At 50.9% G+C, this 18,151-nt stretch overlaps 1 protein-coding gene across 1 annotated transcript in view; it reads right to left on the bottom strand.

The window, feature by feature from the left end:
* Positions 1-3,374: 3,374 nt before the first annotated feature.
* CNGB1 (cyclic nucleotide gated channel subunit beta 1) overlaps positions 3,375-18,151 on the bottom strand; it is a 29,686-nt gene continuing 14,909 nt past the window's right edge. The window contains exons 17-32 of the mRNA XM_040615646.1: positions 16,063-16,161; positions 15,121-15,278; positions 14,783-14,962; positions 13,827-14,035; positions 12,926-12,976; positions 12,724-12,810; positions 12,289-12,353; positions 11,686-11,808; positions 10,279-10,420; positions 9,877-10,036; positions 9,148-9,245; positions 8,979-9,062; positions 8,464-8,582; positions 7,700-7,846; positions 6,999-7,194; positions 3,375-5,650 (exon numbers count right to left, since the gene is read on the bottom strand). Coding sequence (XP_040471580.1) covers positions 5,438-5,650; positions 6,999-7,194; positions 7,700-7,846; positions 8,464-8,582; positions 8,979-9,062; positions 9,148-9,245; positions 9,877-10,036; positions 10,279-10,420; positions 11,686-11,808; positions 12,289-12,353; positions 12,724-12,810; positions 12,926-12,976; positions 13,827-14,035; positions 14,783-14,962; positions 15,121-15,278; positions 16,063-16,161 — 2,131 coding nt within the window. The 3' untranslated portion in view covers positions 3,375-5,437. The remainder of the gene's footprint in view (positions 5,651-6,998; positions 7,195-7,699; positions 7,847-8,463; positions 8,583-8,978; positions 9,063-9,147; positions 9,246-9,876; positions 10,037-10,278; positions 10,421-11,685; positions 11,809-12,288; positions 12,354-12,723; positions 12,811-12,925; positions 12,977-13,826; positions 14,036-14,782; positions 14,963-15,120; positions 15,279-16,062; positions 16,162-18,151) is intronic.

Here is an 18,151-nt window from a genome sequence, read left to right as displayed (position 1 = left end):
GTGTGCCCACACCACCACATCAGCCTGCATCGACTGGAAGGCTCCACAGCACCAGCACCTCTGCTGTTTCTCAAGGCAGGCTAGCTGGAAAGCCCCATTTCCTTCCCATTAATCTCCACCTGGGAGCACTTTCTAGAAGGCAGCCAGGAACATGAAAACCGGGGAGATTTGCAAAATAAACAGCGATCAAACGCAAAGACCTCTGTTCCTGCTCCAGAGGCGGTCTGCCAAGACACACAGATTGTATCGGGCTAATTTACAAAAGAAAAACCTCCGTAATTAGTGTTCAGGAAAGCCCTTTAATGAGAAGCACGTTAGTGTAAAAGCGAGAGCGCCGAAAGGTCAAGCTGTTCCTAAATGCCAGAAAAACAGGAAAGGGGGCAGAGCCGATCCCTGCCCGCCCAGGCTGCAGCACCGTTTTCTCACTTTTTTAATAACATTTCAGGTTATTAGCGAGGCATTGATAAACCCCAGAGCCTAACGGCCAGCGACAGAGCAGAGCCACCGGACACAGGCTCCGAGCATCGCCCCGCCAGCCGCGGCCGCTCGCCCCGGGAGGGCCGGGCAGCCCTTGCGGACACGTCTCTCGCATTCCGGGGCAGAGCGTAGGCTTTATGGCTGGAGTTTCCCCTGGAGAAGGGAGGACCAGAAGCCCTGTCAGTGCTACAAGTCCTGTCTCGCCAGCAGCGGTGACGGTGGCTAGTAACCATGGCAGCAGAAAGATTTTCACGTGATGTTGGTATTTCTGCAGCACAAAAGAGCCTCTTATCTAGAATGAGTAACTAGTCTGGCTGGCCTTCGTTCCTCTGGTTATTGCTAAGACAGAGCAGCATGGGCACAAGCCCACGTGATGCTCTCCCTGGGGCAAATTCGGACCATCCACTGGGAGACCCACAGCCAGGACATATGGGAGGTTCCAGAATGCACAAGGATGCTCTCACGGAAGTTGTGGACATGGTCCTGATGCGTGGAGGCAGACCCGGCCCACCACTCCTGACCAGTTAAAGAAAGCTGGAAAGGGAGCTGTGGCCGTCCCGGCGAGCTCAAGCTTGCAAAGCGAGCATCTGCAAAATGTGCAGCACATCGGGCCATGCCATCCCCTGGATGTCGCAGCCCAGAGGTGGCCGGGATGTCCCCTGGCTGCCTTGTAGCATCCCTGCAACCTGATTTATATGACTTCTCCAGTTGTTTACATTTCCCCCTGAATTCCTGCCAGTTTATCCAAGAAAATGGTTTTTAGACTTCAGCTGTTTGACTTCCAGCTCTTCTCATGCGTCAGATGACTTCTAAAAGCAGAAAAAACCCCGCATGTAATAACATAGGTAACCTAGGCTTGGCATCTTCAGATGACTCAAACCCAGCTTGCTGGATATTGCTCAGATCTCCCTTCGACATTCACCCTAGGGCATGAGCCCAAACTGGAAAGTTTCACCCCAAAATAAGAATGGGCAAACAAGGAAAGAATGAGCAAAGGAAAAAAGTCGTCCAGCCTGAGCTAAGCCTAAGCTGCTGCTAATGAACACTGGTGCGGGCACCTGTCAGCCTGTGTACCGCTGTGTGACCCCTCCCAAAACTCCACCAGGACTGTTACTGCACGTAAAAGGAGCTGTGCACTCAGGGCAGAGAAAACCGGACTCCTATTAGCTCCATTTTAGAGGAAGGTAAAAGGGGTTCAGGGGAATTTAATTGCAACGATGACTCAAAGCAGATGTACACAGCGGAAAAAATACATAGGGGCAGAAAAAGTGGTTTACAGACTGTTCCCAGAATTGGGAGAGTGCCCTGCTGCTTAGGGTCTCAAGTTTTCAAGGTTAAACTGCTTAATTTTATTTCAAGCTTTCTAATTAAATGTCATTTAACTAGGCTTTCTATTTATCCTACAATTTCTTTCTAGTCCGAGTCTAATCCCCAAACCTGCTTATTTGTTTTTACTTTCATTATAACCTTATCAGTGATTAACCTGCAATTGCACTTAATCTTTTTAAAAGATTGCTCTGACTATAAATACAGAGAAGCTACCTGCTCTGTTTTTATCCAGAGGAAAACAACTTCCTCCACAGTCAAATGTCTATGGTAGGTTATATTATTCCATTTCTAAGTTAATTTTTCATATCGGAGACATTTGTCTTCTCTAATTTCACACAGGACATTAAATCAGTATCAGTTTTCTGAAAGATGTAACAGCACAGGCCACAAGGAATATGAATACACCTTCAGTGTAAAAGTTATACATACATACATATATTTCAAAGTGTGTATATATATATAAATATATATATATTTATAAGTGTGTATATAAATAATGACAGTATATATAAAGCCTCCAGTAAAGATGCTGCTTGTGACAGTGAGGCAAAACTTCCCGTATTTGTACAGATCCAGCAACAGCAAGCTCTGCTCCTTCCCCCAGCAGTTACCTGTTCCACTTACTTCACTCAAAAGCAGCAACAGATAAAATATTTTGCAAGAAAACCTGGTTTCCATGGCTATGGACTTCTGAAAAATCCGTTAATCAGAAATATAAGTCGGGAGGAAGACTGCAATGCAGAATTTCCAGGGTGCTGGACTGGCAATAAGACTGCCCAGCAAAATCCCCCAAATAGTGCATTAATATTATTAGAGGATCTCATATTGGATCAGTCCAGCACTTAAGGACATCAAAGTCGAATGAGCAAAAGCTAGTAAGAAATGCAGTAAAGGTACATGGAGCATTACCAAATCCATCAGGAACGTCACAAGGGCAGTGGAAGGAACAGACCGTGATAAGGGCATGCTGCAAGGTATTTACAGGAACCAATGCAAAGGAAGCCCATTGCAAACACAGCAAAACTGGTAAATAAATGGAATGACAAAATTCAGCAGAAAGCCAGATTATGGTAACCCCCAAAACAAGAGGCGCTAACCGAGCTGCCCATCTCCTTAGCCCACAGCAAATCGACCTAAGCTCAGCTCTCCCACCCTGCCTGTGAGCCCAACCCAGCCTTGTAAGCCCAGCCCTACCTTGACCTTAATTATTACCTGGAAAATAATCTCTCTAAAGAGCTAAAGCCATAAACAGATTGCAGAGGAGGATAATTTCAAATCTCCCCACCATTCCAGAATTACTAGTTATGTATCCTTCACCATCTAATGCTGCGTGTTGAAAACTAAGATCTTCAAGCATTTGCCACTTAATAAAGCTTTTTTCCCCTCCTGGTGATTCAAACAATATTACATTCACTACTGGCATTATGTGACCTCTATGTCTCCAAAAAGTTTGTTGGAAAATCTGTGAACCACGTGCAGGGGGGCTTCCCTGGCTCCATCAGTGCACCAGTGAGCAAAAAGATGGAAAACAACTGAAATTTTGAAATAAATCTACAGCAAATGAATGGTAATCTATGTTGTATTTATTGTAGATATAGTGAATTATGAAATCCATTACAGCCCACTATTTATTTAAACACTTCTTCTAAACCATATCAAATTAAAGCAGCAAATCAGAACCCCAGTTTGACTTTTGCACATTTCCTGGTTTGATCATATAAATATTTATATAGTGAAAAAAAGTATTTTGCACTCTCCACTGAAACCTTCTACCTAGCAGGAAACCACTTGGAAATGACTGAGGATGAGAAATATTTAGTGAGGTGCGGGTGAGCCCAGGTTTTCCACCGCAGCGTGGTGGCTTCTGACCCTTCTGCAGTATGTTTGAGCTCATTAAATTTGTTTAAAAGAGAGCAAGCCATCGTTAATTAACACTAAGATATATTCTGGCTTTTTCCACCACAGAAACCCTTCTACTTTGCAAGATGGGGAAAAAACGCAACAAAATAAGAAGACCCTGAAGGAGGTGAAGATCAGCCCCAGGCTGCTGATGGGCAGAAGCATCACCCACACACGGGGGCGATGCCAGCACTGACACCCTTCACGAAGCGCCCAGCTTTCTCACGGCCAGACCCGTGTAACCTGCAGCACAGCTCGCAGTATTTGCTGAACACCTGAAAAGTCCCTTGGCCGTGGCTGCTCCCTGCAGCAAAACCCGCCCCAGCTTTTTCTCCAGAGGATGGAAACTGGCTCCTCTCGATGGAGCCAGGGGTGGTGTCACAGAGCCATGGCCAGCCAAAGCCTTGGGGAGGATCTGTGCCATCTCACCCGGCACCATCTCGCCCACTGCTTCTCGTCACCTCTCAGCTCACCGGCAACTCACTCCAGTTAGGTTCTGAGTTTGAGGGAGATGAGGAACTGGTGGTGCTGGAAGAAGACTGGACACCTTGAGCCATCAGCTGGGCATGCTGGCTGCTAACCAGGCATTCCCATCCAGCGCCTGGTCCCGGCACGGTTGGCAGTGTCCTCACAAGCACCCTGTTGCAGCAATGAGCAATACCAGAGCAGCTCCTCCATGGGAAACATGGCCTAGAGCCTGCCAAGTGACCGAAAGGGGCTGGAAATTGCTGACTGGAAATGTGGCAGGTCACTGGGATCCAGGAATGAACACAGGGGACCACCTGCATGCCCATACGTGCTTGCTTGCACACCACAGGCTCTGACCTGACTGAAACACTGGCTGGGAGAGGAGAGCACTTACTGCACTTCTCTTCCCAGTCCCAGCTGGAAACCGGCACGGCTCCTGCCTTCCTGCACTCCATTTGTCCCTCCTGGCAGTGGCAGGTTGGGGCACCCATGGAAACCCAGGGCTGGATGGGATCTCCAGGAACATCTCATTCAGGATTGTGCTTCTCCATCCTTGAAAGTCACCCATCAAATCTCTCTGCAGCAGCCACCAGGGATGGAGAGCCCACCGCCTCCCCGGAACTCCTCTTCTTTCCAGGGACAAACACAAGGTGGTCTTGGCATCACGCAGGGACTCTCAGGCACCTTGTGGTCTATGCACATGGGGACAGACCTTGGCATTCTTGTGACAGTGTGATTTGGTCTGTGCTCAGCCTGTGAGCACAGTCCACATCCTTTTCGGCTGAATCACTCTCCAGCTGCTGCTGACAACCTTGAGCCCAACAGAGAAACCTTGTTGTTTTTTTTTTTTATCCCTGGTTGCTTCTGGCCAAGTGGTGATTCAGCTGTCAGAGGTGAATAACTCTTCACACTTTATAGGAACACTCATTAACCATCCAGAGCCATAAAAAGCAATTTCTTCAGGGCTCCCTCTCCGTAAGGATGGATTTCAGAGCAAGGGGGCTGGCCTGAGATTTGGTGGGAATGTTCGTAAAGAAGCTTAATAAAAATAGATCTCCAGAGCATTGAAAACTTGTACGGTTCTGGGTCATATGGCAGAGGGTTTTATCGTTAACGACTGAAGGTCTAGGCAGAAAAGAAAGGCAGATCCTACCTGCAGCACTTAGCAAACCTACAGCCACTGCACGGCAACCATTAACGACAAAAAGCTTCTACCCCAGGTATTTGCCCAGCTCCTACTCCTGCCCCAGGAGCTGCTTGTTTTTCATTCCTCTTCTTTTTCCTCTTCTTTCTCCGAAATCTCAGCAGCAAGGATTTCTTCATCTTCTTCTGCTGTAGAAATCACCCGAATGGTGACTAAACCATCAGAAGGTTTTGAGATTATTTCTTCTCCTGGGTGGGTTCTTGCTCTGTGGGAGATGACAGGCGATCTCTGGTGCACTGGTGATTTTGGTGGGATCGGACTAAAGCTGGAACCCTGCAACCCCCCCAAAAAAAGGCAAAATCAACCTTGGCAGACTCTCGTCCGCTACCCCCAACCATGGCATCTGCGCTGGGCAAAGCCAGGCAGGCGTTTTGCAGGCTTTTACCGCACTGGACCTCACCACGGGGGTGTCAGCTTGCTGCCGGGGGTGAGTCCTGTGTGAGGGGCAGTGGGATTACACCCGGCATGCCCCCAGAGCAGTGCACAGAGGTGAGCGCACCAAAGCTTTCTCACACCTACTGCACCAGCTTTTGTTTTGCTCCTGAAGCGCCTGGAGGGGTTGATCTTGGCAAAAGCTTGACAGAAATGTTGCTGTGAGGGAGCAGCCCCGGACTGCCCTGCCCTAAAGCCCCCTTCAGAGAGGAGCCGCAGAACCCTCACCTGTGGGCATGCCATGGAGAGGGGTGCCCTTCCAACAGGGTCCTGCTAACCCTGCTGGAGGGGTCAGCCCCTCGTGCATCACTCTCCAGTGATGGACCTTGCTGCTGCTACTGGTGGCACACATGGTGCCACTGGTCACTGCTGCCTTTAGCGGGTTATAAACCAGCGTTAAGCACTGTGCTGTGTGGAGCCTCGTCATGTTTCTGCGAAGGAATGCAAAAATGTGGTTATGCTCAGTGTCTCCCTGGATATTTACCCAGACTCAAGGCCACTGCACACTCCCTATCAGCTGCGCTTTCACCTCCCTTCGCATGTTCAGATGTGACAGTCTGCGTAATTCTGTGCTGGGAAGAGTAACAGCAAGGTCTGCATGGAGATACAGTCTTTTTTACAAGTTTAGCAGAGATACTTGGAAGAAAAAGGAAAAAGAAAAAAAAAAGAGGAAGAAAAAGGAAAAAGAAAAAAAAAAAAAGAGGAGGGCTGTTTTTCAGTGGTTCATCACAAAAAAGCAAGGGTGATTTCACTGCTGCTCAGGCGGAGCGAGCAGGATGGCACGTCTGCTGCTGGGGGCCTCTGCCCCAGACGCCCTGTAAAAGCTTTGCAAATATTGACTGGCCTGTGGGTGCTGGATACCAGCATCACACTCCATCCCGCCAGCACATCGATTAATCGGCTCCCATCTAGAAATTAGGCTCGGGTTTAGCACAGCTGGGCAAAAAGTCGGTGTATTTCCCTTTTGTGTTGCAAAACAAACCCATGTGGGACAGTAACATTCTCCCAAGATCGTGTGTAAGGTGCTGGACACCCCCTGCCCATCTGCCTACGCTACATCAGACCCCAATGAGCTGAGCTCACTCCTCTAAGGCACCTTAACAACACTCGGTCTCTGGGGCTGGTGGGCAAGAGCAGCGACTTGGCACCTAATGAAGCAAAACCAAACTGTGATCCTTCCCATGCTGACCTGCATCTCCTGCATCGCCTTCAGCTTCTTCAGCCTCCACCTGAGCTGCGCCAGTGGCTCTTTGCCCCCCATCCTCCCTGTGGCGGCCAGGGCAGCTTGGAAGAGCTTCGGGGTGTCAGCTTTTGGGGGGATGATGACCGAGTCTCCAGGGCCTCCTTTCTCATCTTTGGGTTTATTGCTGTTTTTCAGCATTTTCCTACAGCAAGAAAAAGGAGAGATGATTTAAGTCTGGGGATATGTTATATTAGCTGCATTCTATAATGCAGAAAAATCAGACTGATTTAATAATTCTGAAAAATCAGGGCAGGGATTTTTTTTCTCCTTAGGAGGGCCATAACAACAAATCTAAGCAACGCTAAAAACTAAAGCACGTATTTGAATAGATTTTTAAAGGAATGAACTTTGGTCACGTTTGCTCCAGAGCTGCATCGCTTTTAGTGGTGGAGCTTTGCAGCAGGGCTGGGCTGGCTCTGGGCATCTCCAGCCTTGCCAGCCCAGCGGCGCGGGGTGGCTGCCCTCTGCCGAAGCACGGCAGCTCCAGCCCGGCTCTCCTCTGGGAGCGTGTGCCTAACGCCCGGCATCTGCAGCAGGAGCTTTCCCAGGGCTTTGCACAGAGAGAAACGTCTCCTGTGATTCTGAAACCCATACTCTGCTTTTTTTTTAAAACCCCACAGGCTAGAAAGCAGCAGCCCGATACGCACTTGGCTTTCTTACGCAGCAGCTTCTGAGACTCTGGGTAATGCACCAAAATCTCGTTCAAGTCCTTCTTATCCAAAATGAAAAGGTTAGCGAAGCCGTGAGCTATGACGTTTGCTGTTCGGCGATTTCCCCCTCCTGCCGCCAGCAAGCTGAGAGAGACGGGGTGAGATGTCAGCGCTGTTATTCACAGGCTCAGCATGACTGAAAGTCTCCCTTCTCATGTCTCCATCTCTCTCTTTCAGAGGACTCAGAGTTTAATTTTCACCCCAATGAAATTCTTCAAGCCCAGTTTTTAAAGAATGATGGGTGGGAAGCATTGGCATGAAGCAGTATATAAAAAAATATTTGCCTGTTTGAAAGGTTTAAATACTGCATTTTACACCAGTCTAGTGCATGCTGGGCTCTAGGGAGGCAAACTCTATCACTGCGTTGCAAATTGGTACAGGACTTCACATGCCCATGAAATGGGCGGGTTAATGGCTCGGGGGCTGTTTTACTGAAACATCTTTTTCTTATTCTTTTTCACATCCCTCCATATACCTCTGCTTACCGTTACTAGCTCCCAAGAGAGAAAACAGCACAATGACAAAAAGACCAGAAAAACACCAAGAAAAAAGCTGTAATCTCTGCAGCTGATGCTGTTCAGTGCTCGTGGCTTTCAATCACAAAGATTAATCAGGGTGTTGCTGATCTCCCCACTTCCCACCCCCCCCACCCAGAACCCACCAGATGTGTTTCCCTGGCTCCCTGGCAATGCGTCACTCACCTGATTTCCCCAAACACAGAGCCAGCTTTCAGAGTCACCAGCACGGTTTTGCCATCAGCTCCCCCCAACACCTGCACTTGTCCCGCCTGGATAATGTACATCTCACGGCCAATTTCTCCCTGCAGTGGAGATGGTTGCTGTGTGGGGTGCCAGAAACAGGAAGACCTTACGGATGCCCTAACATGCATTTTGCCGGAAACCCCCATGACCATACTGCTCTCTCCAGGTTCTCACAGTGCTTTGTTCTGACGGTGCTCACTCCCAAGCACCCTCAAATAACCATCCCAAAGTCTCCTGCAGCTCAGCAAGCTCTTCCCTGCTCTCCTGCTGTTGGTGGCTGCAGCAGAAGAGCTCAGTTTTTGTAAAAGACCAGCTGTAATCGAGGATGTTTTTGTTCTGAATCCCCTCCCTGTGAAGCAGCTTGATGCCACGGTGATGGGCCAGGCCTGGCTTCCCTGCTTTGCATTGCCCTGCCATGACGCCAGGGACAGGAGGCCACCTGAGCATGTCATTACCTTCTTACACACGTAGTCGTTAGGCAGGTAGACCACCGATCGGAGCCTCTTCAGCATGTCAAAGATCATCTGCCTGTCACAGCCCTGAGCCAAAACAGAGCCAAGAGCGCTGTTAGTCTGCACCGGCACGGCAGGCTTCCCCAGCCAGGGTCTGCACTACAGAGGGTACCTGGAAGAGAGCCACTTTGCTCACGATGTTGTAGTTCACCTCAATGGCAAGGTCCAGCCTCATCTTGTCTGGCAGCTGCACCAGCAGCTCTGACTCATCTGTGAGACAAAGCAGAAAACTGGCTGTTCCCAGCACTGGATCCAAGAGCACATCCTTGGTGTGGCAGTGGGAAAGCAGGCTGCATCCTAGTGACGGAGGGCAGGAGCCAGCTCACCCAGAAGGGTCTCCTCCAGCCTCTGCCCACCCACCAACACGCGGGTCTAAAGCCCCCGGGTGGTGGAGAGCTGCCCTTTGCATTATCCCTGCCCTGAGGCTCTCCGAGGCAGAGCAGTGAGCCTGAGCCACATCAGCACCATCCTTGGCCAGGAGGGCAGGTGCAGAGGCCTGCCTGCGATTTACTGGTAGGGTGAGCTGGTGGACTTGCTGGTGGATGAGCTCTGGCCAGTGATTGCCAGTCACTGCCCTCTCCCCAGGGACCGGTGGGTGGGATGCTGGACTCCATGTGCTGTGAGTGATGCTGGGTCACTAAGGTGCTGCAGACAGGTGGCAGCCTATGTATTCTCTAGGTGGGCAAACAAGTTCCTATAGTGAAAGGTAAAGTGACCCACCCCCACCCTGAGCCTGTAGTGCTGTTTGGCAGTAATGTCTCAACTCTGCAAAGCAACCACAGCAAACCACATGCAGTGCTGTGCGGACACAGTGTTGACCATTGGAGAGGCTGGATCTTACCTAGCATGCCTTGTGAGTGCCATGTGTACTCATACCACATTTTCACCCGGTTCTGAACAGTTCTGGGGATTTTGTAGAAGTTCATGTATTTAATGGTACTGTCCATGCAGCTCCGATAGTAAGTTTGCCCTGCGGTAGCAGCGCCGACCACATCTCTCATCTGAATGGGAGGAAGAGGTGGAAGAGATGTTTTAACTGCTGCCACTTATCCATCATGCAGATTAAGCACTCTAGAGAGCAAACACCGAGTCCTAACAGCATCTGTCAAAACCTTTTTGTCTTCCACCAATGCTGAGCACGTCCTCACATGGGGAAAACAAACCTGGAGATGCAAACCTGTGGACTGACCCCACTGAAACCCTTCCTACCTGAGGCTGGGATCCCCCTACAACTCCCACTCACCTGCCCTATCATGACAGAGAAAGCAAAGACGCCCGTGAAGTAGTTCAGCAGCTGGAAGATGATCTCGAACAGCGTCTTGGGGTCTGGCAGGCCTCCGATGGTGATGAGGGTTTTGACTGCCCAGTAGTAGCAGCGGATGTAGCTGGGAAGGAGAGAGGAGGCAGCTCTGAAGGGGTTTCGGGCACAAAGGCCTGTTTCACCCCTCAGAACCCAGCCCACATCCTCTGGCCATGGCAGAGTCTGCTGAGAGTAATTGTGGGTGACAAAGGGAAAATTAAGGGGCTGCAGACACCCCACCACAGCTGCAGGTGCTTCTGGAGATGCTACAGGAGCAGGGGGATGTAGAGACCCTGCAGAAACCTCCACACAGGAGGCTCAGCTGCTCTGGCTACTCCCATTTTTTGCTTCCTACAGCTCCACTGTCATAAACATAAAAGTATTTTCAGCAACATTTACACTTCTAGAAATAGTTGGGGGAAAAAAGGGGTTGAAAGTAAATTGTTGGCATAGGACTCAGGAGATGTCAAGCGAATTCTTGATTCACTGGTCTTGGGCCCTCCCTTGGATGTCCTAGTTACACCTAGAGAGAGATGCAGATATGTATATGACACGAAGTATCTACATAGCAGCAGTGCTAACATGGGACGCTGAGCGCTCAAAGGGAAGGGAACACCTGCACTAAGGCTGCATGCGTGACAGTCATCTGTCCCCCCCCACACCCACACCTCAGGGTAAGTCTTTAACGCACTTGCCTGTGCCTTTTGCAGGAAACTCTTGTTTACTGCATGATGATGTATCAGTGAAATATTTTATTTTGCCTGTGTTGTACAATGTGCAGGTGTGGCCATTGGCTATGAGGTGGTGTTCGGCTCATGAGGCAAGTACTCTCCCTGTGGCATCCATCACTGACAACACGAGGGACATTTAACTCTTGTGTCTTGGAAATGCCATGGTGAGGGGATGGGGTGGTCACTGTCCCTGTCTCGCGCCCTGGGAGCGAGGGTGCTGGGCTGACACACGGCACCCAGGACACACAGCTTCAAGCCTCCATCCCGACTTGGCAGCGAGTCAACAAGAACAGAAGCAGGGTTCACACTGCCATCCTACCCAGCCAGGGAGCATTCCCTTGCTTCCCAGCACCAGGTTCCCAGTTTTTCAGCTTCTTCAGCCTGCCACTGCCTTCCATCCTTGCCCAACTGCAGCCTCTTGTCTTGCAGCACCGTATATTACCGCATATCCCATCCCTCCTAGCACCATCATTCTCCCTGGTTCCACAACTTCTCCTGGTACCCCCAACCCTTTGCTTCAGGAGTTTTTACAAACTCAGCTGCAGCCTAACACCTCCCTTCTTGCTCCAGCTCCTCACAGCAATCTGTGCTATGCAAGGACCCAAGCCCTGGTTTGTACCTGTTTCCTTCCCCATCATAGACCCAGGTGGTAGAGCCCAGTCCTTCGTAGGCTGATGCCCAGTAATAGAGACAGGAGTTCACATGCAAGCTGTACAGTAAATAGGCTGTGGTCCGAATTACTCTGGGGGAAAAAAAAAAATAAAATGGAGAGAGCCGAAAGGGAAATGATGTGGTGTCTGCTGGGAGAAGCACGTCAGATCTCCACCAGCATCACAAGGAGCTTTGAAGTGGTGAGCCAACTGTTAACCATGCAGGTTCTGCCAATGCAGGAACCACAGAGCACCCAAATGTGCAGCCCTGCTCCTCACTCCTGCAGCCCTGCAGCTCCAGAAGTGCCAGGAAAAGCATCTTATCCACTGCTGGCTCCTCTTTGCTGTCAGCACCCCTGTCCCTGCTGGGTCAGGGAGAGGTGATCCTATCCATGCGGGCTCCAGGACCCCCTCATCCCACTTGCATCAGTCAATGTCCATGTCAGCCCAGTCCAGGGACAGCAGGAAAATAAATCAGAAACCCAGAGTGGGTGCACACCAGGATAAACCTCCTTCCCCGGTACCAAACAGCAGCTCCGTACTCTCTCCCCACTTCCCTCCCTCCCCCTCACCTGTAGATGTACGCCTTGCTCAGGATAGCCTCCAGGCGGTTGTTGAACTCAAAGAAGGCCAGGTACTGGGAAGAGAAGGAAGGCAGCGTGCTCCAGCTTGCTGTGCCCCCCCCTCCCAGGAGAGTTATGTCCCTGTAAAACCCCGCTGCCCCTCCACTTCCCTCCTGCAGCCCCTCCGCAGTGCAAACGGCCACGCACAGGTTTGGCTCCACCTGTAAGGGCCCTTCTATTCAAATGTGAGTGTGTCCTGGGACTGACATGAAGGGTTTGACCCACAGCCCTGCAAAGCCTTCGGGACAAGACTTCCTGCCCTTTTTACAAACCTCTTGCCATCACTGATGAGCCTAGCAAGCTATACCTTACCCCACCGGCGCAGGACTCCTCTGCATCCACTGCAGCTGGTGTTCTGCCTGATTTTGTCAAGCTTCAACTCACCTTCAGACAGCGAGGAAAGCGCAGCAGTGGGTTGACACCGACTTTGAAGTAGAAGAAATCCAGGGGCAGGAGGCACACCACATCCATCTGAAATCCACACAAAGAGAGAAACCTCTGTGGGGACCTGCAGGCATGGTGGGGTGGAGCTGCAAGCCACAGTTCACATGAAAGATTCAGATTAATAAATAAAGTTACGTCAAACCTTAAATCGTTGTGATCGCAGGTAGTTCTCTTTCATGGCCTTTTTATCGCTCTGGTTGGGAATAGGAAGGAGAGAGAGAGAGATCATTGATCATTGCTTACAGAAAGGAAAGTCATGGCCAACGTGGTCATGCCTGGTTTTCCTCTTCATGCCCGGGAAGAGGAGCAGAGCAAGAGGAGCAGAAGACCTGGCCGTACACCATCTTCCCATCCTCTCTCATGTCATCCTGTGCTCGCTTTGCATCCCAGAGAAAGCACATCGCAATGCCAGCACCACAAAAATCAGAGTTCACAGGAGAAACCTCCCTGCCTGAGCATTGCACAGGCCATGGAAAGGTTGTACCCTCAAGGTCTTACTTTTCACGGCTTATTTAATTGGATACGGAAACCAAATCAAGGGCTTTCACTTATCTGAGGCGTGTGATCTATGTGTTCAGATTGCAATCATTTTTGTCGTATTGCTAAAGCATCCTGCCTAGCTGAGCTCTGGAAAATTAAACCCGGAGTTTATTACGCCGTCTGCTCATGCTTAGCAGCGTACGGCTGTGCCGGGGCTGGCTGGCGTGCACCCCACCGCACCCTTGGCAGGGCTGCCCTGCAGAGCAGCGCCTTCTGAGCATCCCCACCCGAGAAGGGGGCTGCCACGGACCACGTGCTTTCTAGATGGGCTGGTATTGACTTTAGGGGGAAAACAGCATGTCTGGCAGACAAAAAAGACTGCCAGCTTATCCACTACATAGCAGGAGAGAAGCTCGCTATGACCTCCAAGGGTCAGTGCAGCCCTGGTGGCCACAGCCATGGTGGGAGAGCTTGGACAGCTCCATCCATGCCTCTTGGGGGGTGGGAATGGGAGATCCCCACGATGGGTCCCCAGCTGTGGGATGCAGCGCGCTGCCACTCACGATTATGTCTCCCCCCTGCACAAACTGCAGCCGGGTCTGAAAGATGATGACGTCCAGCAGATAGATGAGGTCGCAGAGGTAGTCCATGAGCAGCCAGCAGTGGATGTTTGCTGGTGTCTGGTAAGGGAAAGCCCAGCGGACGGGGATCAACCAGCAGTTCCAGTTCCAGGCCATGACAACGAAGAACAGCCACAGCACGTACATCAGGTCTGCGCACAGGGAACCGCACCACAGTTAGCTGGGCATGTGTCCCTTGTCTGCAGGAATCCACTATGCAAAGGAGTTTTCATCCCCTGCCCTGCCCCGACTGCAACAGGGAGACATGCAGGACATCTCTTGGTGACGGCGTTTAATTGCAGGTGAGCTGGGCTCTAGATGCAAAGTGAATACCACCAGCTGCAGAGCACATTTTTATCAGAAAGCCGCTTCTCATTTTGCTGATCCAACTAGGTTTGCTCTTGCTTTGCTCCCACAATACCAACTTTCTTGCTTTGCTCTTTTCCCCTTGAGGTTGAGCCAACGGCTGCCTGAGCCCAGGGGCTTTGAAACGACCGTGGAATAGCACAGATGAGGGAAGGAGCTGGGTTCCTATGTGGTGTCCACTGGACAGTGAATTTTTCTTTTGTGATTTTTATTTTTATTTTTATTTGGGGCGTCCACATCACAGGGACAACCTTTGCCCACTACAAAGCCGAAAAGGAGAAGGCAGCTGCCGCTTCCTTGCCTGGTCATGCTCCTGACACCCACAGCTATCGGGAAGCATTTTGGAAAGCCTGTGCCTTGCAGGGGAATTGAAACCTCTGCTTTTTCAGTAGACAGGTGTAATCTAAATTGTTCCTTGTTTAGTTGCCCTCCCTCCCTTCTCTACAAAGTCTCACCTTTTAAACCTCTTCCCCTCCTTACCCCTGCCCCCCAGCTGCCCCAGCCCGGGCATGCAGCTGTGCTCCACCACTTACCGGTGAGCGGGTCGATGCTGCTGGGGAACCGGTAGTTTTTCAGGCGGTCCAGCCAGGGCTGGGTCTTGAATGTGCAGCACAGCATCTCACAGTAGTGCTCATCTCCCCCCGGCTTATCCCCCTCCGGCTCCCCTCCTGGGGGAGGCAGCGGTGCTGCTGCAGGTGCAGGCTTGGCAGGGGCTGCAAAAGGCCGCACAGTTATTTTACAGGGCAGAAAAATCTCCTTACTGTCGTTTGTTTTAAGGTTTTTAACCTGTTAACAAAGCAGCTGTCTCCCTGGAAACACAGCATAGGTAGGGACCCCCCAGTTAAACACTTCCAGCCCCACTTGAACTCACATGCTGCAGGGCTCTCCTCATCCGAGGTGACATCGGGGTCAATCAGCTTCTCCTTCACCTTCTCGGTCCTCTCTCGGAAGAGCTTCACCAGCTCCTGGAGCCGGTTGTTGATGATGGCACTGCTCAGGCTCGTGGCTGAACCGATGCGCTCGGGCAGGCTGCGAGGAGACCACCAGGCATTTCATGCAGGTGGGAAAGCCCAAGGGCAGGTTCATGACCCATTTTTTAACCTACAGGATCCTGAATTAGGAATTTTTAAGTATTTTATATTATTTATATTTATTTTATTATTTTTATTTATGATATTTCTTCGGCTACAATGTAATCAGAAGAACATAAGTTAATGTTGGCTTCAGTAAAATACCACCAAGCAGCACCAGCCTGACCCTCACCCTTCCCTGGGGTGTGAGGTGCCCTCAGAGGGACATGGGAAGCAGCAAGATCCCAGGCTGGATTGCATGAGCTTGGGAGAAGAAGATTTTGGAAGAGCTACAGGGTGAAAATGTGAATTTATAAACTGTATTCCCTTCTTTCAGCCTCCATTAAAAATCAGTTGGATTCAGACCAGGATGCTTTACCTAGCACGACTGAGAATCGTCGCTAGGAGGGAGGACAGAAACAAGCTCTTTTGCTGTAGCTCTGGGCTGGTTCATTGCCCAGTTTCTGCCCAGGAAGAAGGCAAATCCCCGCACTGTGTGGAGGTGCAGACCCTCCCCCAGGATTTGCTTCCGAGGGAGAGCATTGTTATTTTTGATTGTTATTTTTGGAGGGGGGGGGGGTCCATTACTTGTTACACAGCATCAGGCTCACTGTGGGCACGGCTCCCTCTCTCTTTGGTATCCCAGCAATTCTAGGATCTTTGTTATTTCCACCCAAGCCCCAGGACCTGAACCCCTGGGAGCTCAGCTGATCCGGACCCCCTCGATCCCCCCCACCCCACACCTTTCCCTCTGCTCCTCGTCGCAGCTCAGCCGTGCTCGGGTGGGGGACTGGCTCACTGGTCCCTCTTCCATACCATCCTCCTGGGCCAGCAGCTTCCTCCTGTGGACACAAACACAGTAACCGAGGCTTCCCTTGTCCCCCATGCTCAGTCAGCTCCTCTCCCTCCTCCCTCTCCCAGGCCTTATCTGTTTTCCACTTCCCCTTCTCCTACCAGGGTCAGTTCCCCCCTGATTTTTGGCGTTGCCTGAAGTAAATGGGAGCAAACCACCCTACTCCTTTGCTGCTGAAGTCCTGTTTCTTCTTGGGCATCACCAAGCCCCTGGCTGCACGGGCACAGCCGTCCAGCCCATTTCACAACCCACTCTGGGCACCTGGCAAGAGGCACGGAAGGCAGGCACTGCTCTGTGCTGTTCCCAGTGCAGCACTGTCACACCGCTGCGCTTGGAGAGGCAGGCAAGAAAAACGTGATACTGGTAAGGTGGAGCAAGGAAGTGGAACTTGGAACAAGAGGAAGGCACCGGGGACACCGCCTGGCTCTGAGCTGGCTCCGTAGGGCCTTAAACCCCCAAGATAAAGAGTGAATCGCAGAGCTGCAGGTGCATAACATGGACCGTCTAAAGGCTGCCAATACCTGCAAAGCCAAGTGCAAAGTGCAACTGCTGAGAGCAGCTCCAGGTTCAAGAGGAGCCCTATAAATGCTGATCCTGGCCACGCTGAGCCAGCGGCAGCTCATGTCTTCCTAGAAGATGTGTCCTAACACAGCTGGTGACTCCCTTTGGCACTGATGGGTTTCTGTGACAACTTCCTTACATGTGGGCAAGCAAGGTAGCAGAAGGAGAGCTGAATATGAAGATGACAATCATAGCAAAAAATCTGCACTGGTTTGCGAAACTGCAGCCAAGTCCAGAGTTTTAACTGTGACAAAGAAATTGTCTTCTGCCACCACAGCTGTTGCTCTAAATTAACCTGGTGCAGAACGGCTCCGTGCTGCTTGTGGGGCAGGAGCAAGCAGGGTACTGAGGGAGGTTGTCCTGCCATCACAAGTCTCCTGAAGAAAGCCAAACGTTACGAACCCACCCACCTCCAGCCTCGCTGGCTCTCAGATGTGCCCTGCTGGGAAGGGGAACAGGTAAACAAGATCGATGAAATCTTCATCGCCCAAGCAACAGCGTAGGGGCAGAGAACACCATCACCACCACCACCCCCCCACCACCATTCAAGTACCCTCAGATGTGAATGGAAAGATACCCAAAACCACATCAGTTTGGAGAAACAGTCCTGCCAAGGTCTGTGATATGCTGTTAGGACAACTTCCATCACCTCTCACCAGTCTCCAGCTGCCCTTGCCCTGCCTCTGTCCCCTCCGGGCACCTCGCTGCCCCATTGCCCGTCATCACTCACGAGCACTACACAGACAGCCCAGTGGCCCCTCGCTCTGTAAGGCAGACCCTGCAGAGAAGGTATCACCGTCCCCACTCGTTGCCTGTGGCATGGCTTCCCATGGGCCACAGAGCTCATGTGGTTGTCCTCTGGCTGCATGAAAAGCTTCATATGTTAGCATCCATCCAGGAAAATGCCTCTTTTTTCTTCAGATTAATGGATGCCCTTGGAAAGATGTAAAGGGAGATCAAAGTCCCCAAGAAGGTTGTAAATTCAGAGGAGCAGGAAACATCTCTTGATATTCTGTGGTGTCATCTGTGTTCCCAGCAGACACAGAACGAGAAGGAGCAGGAGCTACCCAAAAAGCAACCCAAACTTCAGTGGACTTTGGAAAAAGGGCTTAAAGAGAACCTGGAATGTTACATTAAGTCCCATAGCGAAGCTCACATATGTGTGCAAACCTAAGTCCAGAAAAATCCCAACAACAGCCCAAAAGCCATCAGCTTTCTCCAGCCTCGTTTTTAAAGCTCAGTTTTAGTCCTTGTTCTCTCTGAGCAGCCTTGATCTGAAGGCACGAAAACCCAGGGATGAGATGCTGCAAACCCTCCCAGCAACAATGCAAGAAGAAAATTGTTGGGTTTTATGGTGAAGGCCCATATCCAGCATACAGACCCCCACACTCTGAATCTGGGACCACAGACATGTGGGA

The sequence above is a fragment of the Falco naumanni genome, chromosome 15 (assembly GCF_017639655.2).
Source record: "Falco naumanni isolate bFalNau1 chromosome 15, bFalNau1.pat, whole genome shotgun sequence".
Classification (NCBI taxonomy): domain Eukaryota; kingdom Metazoa; phylum Chordata; class Aves; order Falconiformes; family Falconidae; genus Falco; species Falco naumanni.
The sequence above is the reverse complement of the archived record's forward strand: the minus strand, read 5'-3'. Positions and strand labels throughout refer to the sequence as shown.